The sequence below is a fragment of the Olea europaea genome, chromosome 21 (genome assembly GCF_002742605.1).
Source record: "Olea europaea var. sylvestris chromosome 21, O_europaea_v1, whole genome shotgun sequence".
Lineage (NCBI taxonomy): Eukaryota > Viridiplantae > Streptophyta > Magnoliopsida > Lamiales > Oleaceae > Olea > Olea europaea.
The window spans coordinates 2,790,958-2,801,225 of NC_036257.1; the positions used below are offsets into that span (position 1 = coordinate 2,790,958).

Genomic DNA, 10,268 nt, shown 5'->3' on the forward strand with positions numbered 1-10,268 from the left:
GGTCAACCTATAATCTTTGAAGAACTATAAAGAATATTTAAAGGTGTTCAAAAGATTGAAAAATATAGATATAGGACCTGATTGATAATTCTTTAAAGATATAAGATAGATATTGTAAATAATTTCATTAAGGGCAATATAGTACTTTTGATAAGAAAGGCTATTGTGAAAAATAGGAGGAAATTATCAGCCATTTTCAAAGTTATCCCATTTTACCTTCATTTTGAATGTTGAGAATTTGAAGAATGTCATAAATTTTAAAATCTCTCCTCCCCTAATCTTAAATATTTCTTCATCTTCTCCATCTCCATTTCCATCGCCATTCTTCAAGGTTTTTGCATCCATCTCCATATTCAAGGTTTCTTCTTCAAGGTTCGAAATTTTTGTGATAGATACTATGTTTTCAGAATATTCAAAGATTTAAACAAAAATTCTTTTAATGTATTGAAAAAATTCAAATTATGAAGAAATCACAGTAGATCTTGTTAACAGGGCTTGGCGGGTCCGGGTGGTCAGGTTTTTCGAGTCGGGGTCTAGGGAGAAATTCCACTTTTTTAATTTTGAAATAAAGGATATTTTTATCTTTTAATGTTAAAAAGACCATTGTAATGAGCTCCCGTTTGAGCCCTATTATTTCTCATTATATTAAATTAAATTTTTCTCTCTCATACTTTTAACCACACAATTATCAATAAAAAAATATTACACGTAAATTAAAAACTTTTCAACTACTTATTTTTTAAAAAAATATTATTTATCTCATTATAATCTACAAATAATGAGGCTCAAACAGCTCCTCAATAATTAGTAACTTAGGCTTTTGTACTAAATATAATATTTGACGTGACCACCTAAAAAACATGGCGGTCAAGTTACTTCAAATCTTATAAGTTAGTGAATAACACTACTTTTTTCTAGTATTATAATTGCATTCGAAAAATTAATATATTTAGTCCTTGTTAGATATGCATTAATTTTCAAATATATATTTTTTTTAATTACACATTCTTTAATAAAATAATTTTACACAGAAATTCAAAATTTTTTTTTCTTTGTTTTAATAACACATTCTCTATGAATCTGTTATTTCAAAATCTATTTTATAAAATTAAAAAATAAATAAAGTAAAAAAAATAAAGGACTCAAACATGCCCTTAACCTTTTCTCTGTCCAGTGTTCACGCGCGAGAGACGACGAGTAGCGAGAAAAAAGCTCTCAAACCCTAATCAGCAGAATTGGAGAAAAAGCATCCACTCGCCCAAACCCTCGCGTGTGGATTGGCATTTGCAGTTTTGCAGATCAAGAGCGAGATATATACTCCGTCAAATTACAGGTACTGCCACCTCCTTTACCTCCATAACCCCAACCCTTATATCACTTTTTTTCTCTTTCTTGTCAATTTTTCTTCCTCTGTTCTATGTCATGATCCCTTCAAATTTTAGTCAGATATCGACTATAATGATAATTCACCACTTCTTTTATCATTTCTGCATCAAATTTTTTGTTTGTTTGTTTGATTGAAATAGTTAATTTTTTATTATGTTACCTGTTTTCATATTTGTGGGGCTTCTTTTGTTATTTGATATATGAATTGCCATGTTTGGATGTTATTGTTTTGAACCTTTTGTGAGTGTAAAGTTTTTCCCCCTTTTTGGGATGTTTTGTAGTTGTTGGATTAATGTAGCAGGAAGCAGTGGTTTGGAATTCTATTTTTTCATGTGCACGGATTGAATTAGAATATTTGATGCGGGTTCTGATCTTGGCAATGGTATATATGTTTTACAAATGAACTCGTGGATACCTGACAAGTTTAGCAAATTCTGCTTAGCACTTTTTCCGAAAATAGTTAGAAATCTTGATTAAGTACAATTCTTTTGTTCTCTGATATAATATTGAGCCTAAGTAATCTTGTTTTATTAGCTCTGAGCAATTTAATTTTTAACCTTTCTGTGCACTATTGATCGATAACAAACATTGTTCATTTAGCTAAGTTCTGTAGAACTTTCTATGCTTGTTTTGGAAGTATCCAGCGAATTAGTTTTAGTGGATGTAGCACTGGCTCACACGACTTGGTCTTAGTTTTTTGGGCTCCCATTAGTCAAGTGAGTAGGTGTTTTATTGTTTGAAGATAAATGTAGTTCTTGTTTGTAATTGTAAGAATGCTGCTTCTAGGATCTTTGCCACTGACGAAAGTTTAAAAAGTGTTTATAGGAAACTCCAACTACATAAAACTTTTATCTTTGGAACAGACAAAATAAAGCATGAGCTGCCAAATTGTTAGTGCAGGATAATCAGCTTAAATTCTTTTTGTCTTTGACAAAAAACCAACGTAAAGAACTACTTAGTTCAGAAGTAACCCAAAAGTGGTTCCCACTTGTCTCAAACTTGGAGTTCAAATTTGAATTTTTTGGTTCCAAAAGCTAGGATTTGAAATTCTTGAAATTCTTCTTTGACTAGGCCTTGGTTGAATTATATTAAAATAAGAAAATTTCATTTTCGGATAATGAATTTTGTTTCCGTAGGTTTCTGATCTCATGTGAGCTTTTACATATTTAGGCATCTACAAGAAACATGTTATCCATTGCATGCATACAATTTAATCCCCCCTTGAAGAGGGATAAAGAACTAATTGAATCCATGAAGACTTTTAGTTCTATACAACTGTGTCTTCGTAGAATGCCTAAAATTGAATAACTGGAGATTTTTTAGTATGGTATCTGGCTTGGTTTCAATCAAATTTGTTAAGTAGGCTTGTTTTCTTGAGGCAATTGATGCAGTTCACATTAATTATATATTATTAGTGTTGATCTTGTGAATTGGACCTTTCACGTGGCGAGAGCCACACCACATGTTCCTCCCTGCTCATAATAGCAAACGGTCAAACACACATGGCCGGAACCAACGGAAGTGTTATGACCATATATACACCGATGGTCAAGTCAATGGACGGTGATCAGAACGGTACCAGAATTGTGCAAGAGAGTGGGGAGGAGAATATATTTTACTTAAGTATGGAGTGCCAAATATGAGAAAGATTCATTACCTTTGCCTCTTGATAAACCTTTGGTATTTATAGGCCAAAGGTATTGTTGGATATGTGACACGTGTATGTGTCTAACGGTGTGAGGTGTCTGCTCATAGGCGTTAATCAACCGCATCTTAGAAGGGGCGGGTAATTAATTCGTCTGAGTTGTGAGTTGACATAAGGCTGAGATGTCACATCAATCAATCCATGCAGACAAAAGAGGATCTTGACACAAAGATACATCTCTGAAACTGGCTGCGGAGCCTCGACACTTCCCACACTTCGGTAAGGACACCTCGACAATTACTTTGGTGACAACTTGAGGTTCGAGCGAGGCTCATGTCACTTTGGAACCACTTCGACTCGAGACGTGGCACCTCACTGAGAAGTAGGCGTGATTCACTGAGGTGGCTTAGTGAGGGGCGTAACAATGGTTTTCCAAGTTCAGGGATGAATATTTATATCATTCGTGGACTTTTTTGTCCGGTTGTGTATGCTTGCCATTTTTGAGTGTAGGTTTGTCATCTCTACGGAAGCGTTAAACCTCAGGGGACGACGGCTTGGGAGATGATTTGAAGCTTTGTGAAGCTTTTGCAACGCTGCGACCGAGGCGATAACCCGCAGGGAACTCTATGTCGGGAGGGTTGAAGCTTTGTAAAGCTGATAAAGTAGCTCATTTGCAATCGATGCGCTGACCCACAGGGGACGACACTTGGGAAATGGCTAGGAGCTTTGTGAAGTTTTTGCAATGCTACGACCGAGGCGATGGCCCCACATGGGACTTCGCGTCAGGAGGGTTGAAACTTTGTAAAGCTGATGGAGAAGCTCCTCCGCGACCAATGCTCTGACTCATAGGGGACGACGCTTGGGAGATGGCTTGAAACTTTGTAAGGATTTTGCAATGCTGAGATCGAGGTAATGGCCCACAGTGGACTCCCGTCGTCGGTAGGGTTGAAGATTTGTAAAGCTGAGGAGTTTCAATCCAAAGCATGCAATTTGTAATCTTGAATGATGTGACGGTCGTCGCGTATTTTCAAGGAGGACAGTTGGATGTGATGTTTATTCTCAAAAAAGGCTACTGTGGCTAATTATGGTAAACACGGCTGTTGAAGCTCGAGGCGACGCGTTTGGTGCTTGCGTGAGAGTCGTAGCTAAATCTTGGGCGTTGATCAAATCTGACATTTCATTTCAACGGCCTAGATTTGTGATGCGATCAACGGCCCAGATTGATAGCATTTGAATTCAACGGTGTAGATCATCTGAGGCTCCTTATAAAAGGATGCCTTGTTGTCATTCGAAGGTTTTCACTCTTGTAACTCAGAAAACACTTTTGCTCTCAAATTTCTTTGCGATTTTCGGCGATTTTCTTGCGAATTTTACCTTCTCCTGTGACTTCTTGGCTTTTCTTAAGCTTTTAGACGACTTCCACAAAGTCATTTCGAACTCTCCGGCGGTATAACACCATTTTCAGTTGACCTTCGTAAGTATTTTCCCAATTATTTTGCTTCTTCTCCATTAAAAATGGCCTTTGAGGGTAGTGGAACTTTGGGGAGGGAGTTGGAGATAGTGAGGATAGACGAACCGATACTGGCCACTTCAGCCGAGCTGTCCGAGGCTTTTTAGGGGGAGAGAACATCTGGAGACGACCAGATAGCCCCGTAGACACTATTGTGCATTGGGGGGCGTTCGACTATCCTTCAAAGTTGAAATTAAAAGCATGTTATTCTCCTAGGCATTTTGTAGCGGCTAATCCTAGAGAACATATAGAGTTTGAATTTTCTGCAGCCAAAACTAAGGCTTTGAAATCAATTTTAAGTAGTTGCCGGGTGAGGTAATTGCTAGAACTGTTTGTTATATTCAGCATGTGAAGACACACAATCAAAACCTTAATTCTAGAATTTTCAAATATCTTTAAAAACCTGTATTCGTACAGATTGGTCATACACTGCATGTTATGGGCATGTTTGATAAGCAGAATTGGATATGACTAACTGGACAATGGACAATCATTTCGTACGCCTCTTCCTTAATCTTGTATAATCCTATTTAACCTTGCATACTATACATGCCCTTTCTAGTATAATCTATAAATGTATAGTGGCTCAAATTCTTATCTTTTTTACTTTTTCTGTTCAGCTTGCTGAATGCAAGAGCTAAGTGAAAGCATATAGGTTGGCCATGGACATAGATCTGAGATTGCCTTCTGGAGACAATTATAAGGAAGAAGATGAACCAAATGGTTTTGTTAATATGCTAGATAGTGAAGAGAAACCACCCAGCATAGATGGAGTTGGTGGAGATATGGCAGATGTTAGGGAAAAGTTACAGGCTGAAGGTGGAGAGGACATGAATTCTATCATAGCAGATATAGATTATGTGACAAATCTTGAGCCACTTCCTGGTATGGAATTTGGCTCACATGGAGATGCATATGCTTTTTATCAAGAATATGCTAGGTCTGTGGGATTCAATACTGCAATTCAGAATAGCCGCCGTTCAAAGATATCGAGGGAATTCATTGATGCAAAATTTGCATGCTCTAGATATGGTACAAAGCGTGAATATGAGAAATCCTTAAACCGGGCACGAAGTAGACAAGGAAGCAAGCAGGATGAAGAGAATGCTACAGGTCGGCGTGCATGTTCAAAGACAGATTGTAAGGCAAGCATGCATGTTAAGAGAAGGCCGGATGGAAAATGGACAATACATAGATTCGAGAAAGAGCATAATCATGAACTACTACCTGCCCAAGCTGTAAGCGAACAAACAGGAAGGATGTATGCTGCAATGGCTAGGCAGTTTGCTGAATACAAAAGCGCGGTTGGTCTCAAGCATGATTCCAGTAGTCCATTCGATAAATGCAGGAATATGGCTTTGGAAGTGGGAGAGATGAGAATGTTGCTGGAGCTTCTTATCCAGATGCAGAGTCTGAATCCGAACTTCTTTTATGCAGTGGACATTGATGAAAATCAATGCCTGAAGACTTTGTTCTGGGTTGATGCCAAAAGTAGGCATGACTACATCTTTTTCAATGATGTTGTATCTTTTGATACTACCTATATTAGAAACAAGTATAAAATGCCTCTCTCTCTCTTTATTGGGGTCAATCAACACTATCAATTCATGCTACTTGGATGTGCTTTGGTATCTGATGAAAATGCAGCTACATATTCCTGGGTTATGAAAACATGGTTAAAAGCAATGGGTGGTCTAGCTCCAAAGTTAATTATTACTGACCAAGACAAAGTCATGAAATCAATCATTTCAGAGGTTTTTCCATCTGCTCTCCATTTCTTCTGTCTGTGGCACATAATGGGGAAGGTTTCTGAAATACTGAATCATGTTATCAGACAGTCTGGAAATTTCATGGTGAAATTTGAAGAATGCATCTACAGGTCATTGACAGATAAGGAGTTTGAAAACGCATGGAATGAATTGGTTGACACCTTTGGACTCGGAGAAAATGACCTGATTCAGTCATTATATGGAGATCGATCTAAATGGGTGCCTATCTTTATGAAAAACGCAGTTTTAGCTGGGATGTCTACAGTTCAGAGATCAGAGAGTGTGAACTCTTTCTTTGACAAGTATGTACATAAGAAGACCACCGTGCAAGAATTTGTTAAACAGTATGGAACAATTCTACAAGAAAGGTATGAAGAGGAAGCAAAAGCATCATCTGATACGTCGAACAAACAACCTGTTCTGAAGTCTCCCTCGCCGTTTGAGAAACAGTTAGCTGGGATATACACTCAGGTTGTGTTTAAAAAATTTCAAACTGAAGTTTTGGGTGGAGTTGCTTGTATTCCCAGGAGAGTGGATCAAATTGATGCAACCATTACTTTTAAAGTTCAAGATTTTGAAAAAACTCAGGAATTCACTGTCATGTTGAATGAGGTGAAATCGGAAGTGTCCTGCACGTGCCATTTATTTGAATCAAAAGGTTTCCTGTGTAGGCATGCAATGGTTGTTCTTCAAATCTGTGGCATTTCTGATATCCCAGTACAGTATATTTTAAAACGGTGGACTAAGGATGCCAAGAGCAGTTACTCAATGAGAGAAGGATCTGAACAGGTTCAGTCGAGGTTACAGCGCTATAATGATTTATGTCAACGAGCAATGAAATTGATTGAAGAAGGATCTTTGTCTCAGGAGACTTATAATATAACGCACCGTGTCTTTGATGATGCTTTTGAGAATTGTTTGAGTGTCAACAAGTCAAATAAAAATCTTATAGAAGCTTGCACATCTATGTCACCTGGTCTTCTCTGCCTTGAAGAAGATAATCTAAGTGGAAATCTGAGCAAGTCAAATAGGAAGAAACATGCAACCAAGAAACGAAAGGTTCGTAATGAATGGGAATTGCATTGGTTACTCTTATTTTATTTTTTTCATGATACATTCTGTGTATTTCAGGCAAACATGGAGCCAGATGTTATGCCTGTTGGTACACCTGAAAGCTTGCAACCAATGGTTTGTCCTAGTGAACAATTAACTTATTTACTGTTTCTCATACTGTGCGAACATAATACTATTATTAGCACTGAAAAGTTGTTATTAGGAGTTGCAACCTGCCTTTTTTCTTTGCTCCCTTGTAACAAATACTTTATATGTGCAGGAGAAACTGAGTTCACGACCAGTGAATCTTGATGGATTTTTCGGAGCTCAACAAGGGGTACAAGGAATGGTGAGGGATTTAATCAAAGAATTACTCTTAACATATTGAAGCTGTGTGGTTACTCCTAAGTGACAGTCTGTGGTTTGTGAAGGTACAGTTAAACTTGATGGCTCCCACTCGTGATAACTACTATGGGAACCAACAGACCATTCAGGGACTAGTATGTTATCATTATCAAGTCTAACAAAAAGACCAAGTTATTTCTCTTATGACATGCTGAGTAAAGGACATGTGGTTGCTTTCTTTTTTAGGGCCAGCTGAACTCTATTGCACCTACTCACGATGGCTATTATGGCAATCAACAAACTGTACATGGATTGGTATTTGAATTTCTCACCTTTGGTTGTTGTTTTTGGTGAATCAAATTCAATCTGGTGAGATAAAAAAATTATGGTAACTTCATGCTTGCAGGGTCAAATGGATTTTTTCCGCACTCCAAGTTTCCCGTATGGCATTCGGGTTAGTTTGCCATACCCTTGAGAGCCATAAATATTGTACTGTCATGTGATCTTGTTGAAGTCTAAGTGTATATAATTAATGGTTCGACATGGGTGGGATCAAAGCCAGCAGGAGACCCAGATTCAGTTGAGCTGTCACCTCCTTTTTTTTTTTTTTTTTTTTTTAAATCCATGCATCAGCCCTTCAATAAAAATGTGACTCAGGTCTGCACATGAGGGCGGCGTGTCAAATTCAAAAGTTAGAAATTCTCTATGTTAACCAAACTTGTATAACCAACCTTCCCGTGGCCCACCAATTTATTTTCAATGGTCATACATAATTGATTAATAGGGGCTTTACTTAATCGGGGGATCTCAAGAAATATATGTGTCCCTTACCTAATCATTTAAGCTTTCAGATGAGACTGTTCAACTTATCTTTAGTGTATTTATTGTATGGCCCTTCTGCTCTGCAGGAGGAAAGCAATGTTAGAACTGCTCAGTTGCATGATGATGCAACAAGACATGCTTGAGGACTACCTTTCTAGCTGCTAAGGTAGGTAGTATAGCTTTATATTGTGAATTTGTAAAAGGAGGTAAAACAATAATACATTAAATGGCTAGGGTTTATGTTTTCGCAGAAGACAGCAGAGATCTTTCATTGAGGTGAAATTATGCAATTTACGTTTTCTTTGTGATGGATACGAAAATTACTTGTCCAGAAAATAAGAAAGCTTAGAATGCAGCCTTTATCTCTGTCTCATCTGGTAAATCCATGCATCAGCCCTTCAATAAAAATGTGACTCAGGTCTGCACATGAGGGCGGCGTGTCAAATTCAAAAGTTAGAAATTCTCTATGTTAACCAAACTTGTATAACCAACCTTCCCGTGGCCCACCAATTTATTTTCAATGGTCATACATAATTGATTAATAGGGGCTTTACTTAATCGGGGGATCTCAAGAAATATATGTGTCCCTTACCTAATCATTTAAGCTTTCAGATGAGACTGTTCAACTTATCTTTAGTGTATTTATTGTATGGCCCTTCTGCTCTGCAGGAGGAAAGCAATGTTAGAACTGCTCAGTTGCATGATGATGCAACAAGACATGCTTGAGGACTACCTTTCTAGCTGCTAAGGTAGGTAGTATAGCTTTATATTGTGAATTTGTAAAAGGAGGTAAAACAATAATACATTAAATGGCTAGGGTTTATGTTTTCGCAGAAGACAGCAGAGATCTTTCATTGAGGTGAAATTATGCAATTTACGTTTTCTTTGTGATGGATACGAAAATTACTTGTCCAGAAAATAAGAAAGCTTAGAATGCAGCCTTTATCTCTGTCTCATCTGGTATCTGAAATGATATGAATTATGGTTTCTTGTTGTAAAGTTTGCTGTAGCAATTGTAACAGTGGCTGATTCAATCAAAAGTAGGATTTGTTATAAAATGTTATATTCACATGAGTAGTTTGCATCTGGTATTGTGAACTGGAAAATATATACTGGAAAGAGAAATTTCCATATTCATTTTGTAGGAGTCTTTTATGCTTGTAGGTCTTTATTGAAGTTGTTTTAAATTAGGCATGATATAATCTCACATCCGATATAAAAATACTGATCAACATATATGGACAGAGACTATTTTTATTGGGGTTGACTTTTTAAAATGAAACTCTAAAACCTTGAGTAAGGGTTTTATCGTAAAAGGTGAACTCCGTGAATTGGTGAACCAATTTTGAAATTCAATAGCTAGTTTGAAAATCTAGACGAATGAAATCGCTTGTTTGAAAATTTTGGGTTTTGGTCATATATATATTTGGGGTTACATTTTGGAATGCTAACCCTTTTAAGAGTGAATTATTCTATTTGTACAATTTGGTTGACAAGGAGGTCAAGTGGCGGCACCCTTTTCAACCAAATTGTACAAGAAATTGTACTTCTAGCATAACTCTAGAGTAGTAATTCAAGTTTATATGTTAATGTTTTTGTGTAACCTATAATGGATTTTATCCTTAAGCTTCCATTGAGAAGAACTTATAAATTGTTTAATTTAGAAATATATAAAAATGGGTGATGAATACACATAACATATTAGTTGTGACTTTACTAGAATGTGTGGTTGAACATA

The 10,268-nt window shown here is 36.9% G+C and overlaps 1 protein-coding gene and 1 long non-coding RNA gene across 9 annotated transcripts; both read left to right on the forward strand.

The window, feature by feature from the left end:
- Nucleotides 1-1,159: 1,159 nt before the first annotated feature.
- LOC111370394 (protein FAR-RED ELONGATED HYPOCOTYL 3) lies at nt 1,160-8,903 on the forward strand. Of its 8 annotated transcripts, none has more exons than XR_002698404.1 (9): nt 1,160-1,333; nt 5,162-7,369; nt 7,442-7,498; nt 7,644-7,712; nt 7,779-7,794; nt 7,955-8,023; nt 8,115-8,162; nt 8,617-8,696; nt 8,782-8,903. XR_002698404.1 is itself a non-coding variant. In XM_022992077.1 (9 exons), exons 2-8 carry the CDS (start codon nt 5,204-5,206, stop codon nt 8,671-8,673), a joined length of 2,535 nt encoding a protein of 844 aa, XP_022847845.1. In that variant the 5' UTR covers nt 1,160-1,333; nt 5,162-5,203; the 3' UTR covers nt 8,674-8,696; nt 8,782-8,903. The 8 variants fall into 8 exon arrangements, 6 of the variants coding, with proteins under 6 accessions (XP_022847845.1, XP_022847850.1, XP_022847851.1 ...); XM_022992077.1 differs by lacking the exon at nt 7,779-7,794 and adding an exon at nt 7,795-7,863; XM_022992082.1 differs by lacking the exon at nt 7,779-7,794 and adding an exon at nt 7,801-7,863.
- Nucleotides 8,904-8,947: 44 nt separating this feature from the next.
- LOC111370396 lies at nt 8,948-9,667 on the forward strand. Its single transcript, XR_002698406.1, has 2 exons — nt 8,948-9,279; nt 9,365-9,667. It is a non-coding gene; the product is annotated as an uncharacterized LOC111370396 (long non-coding RNA).
- The last annotated feature ends 601 nt before the right edge of the window (nt 9,668-10,268 follow it).

Bases quoted from the DNA above. Each gene is read 5' to 3' on its own strand.
- LOC111370394 (XM_022992079.1), top strand. From the start codon at position 5,204: ATGGACATAGATCTGAGATTGCCTTCTGGAGACAATTATAAGGAAGAA. The intron at 7,499-7,643 runs GTTTGTCCTAGT...TTATATGTGCAG, and splicing joins CTGAAAGCTTGCAACCAATG to GAGAAACTGAGTTCACGACC. The intron at 8,163-8,616 runs GTTAGTTTGCCA...TCTGCTCTGCAG, and splicing joins GTTTCCCGTATGGCATTCGG to GAGGAAAGCAATGTTAGAAC.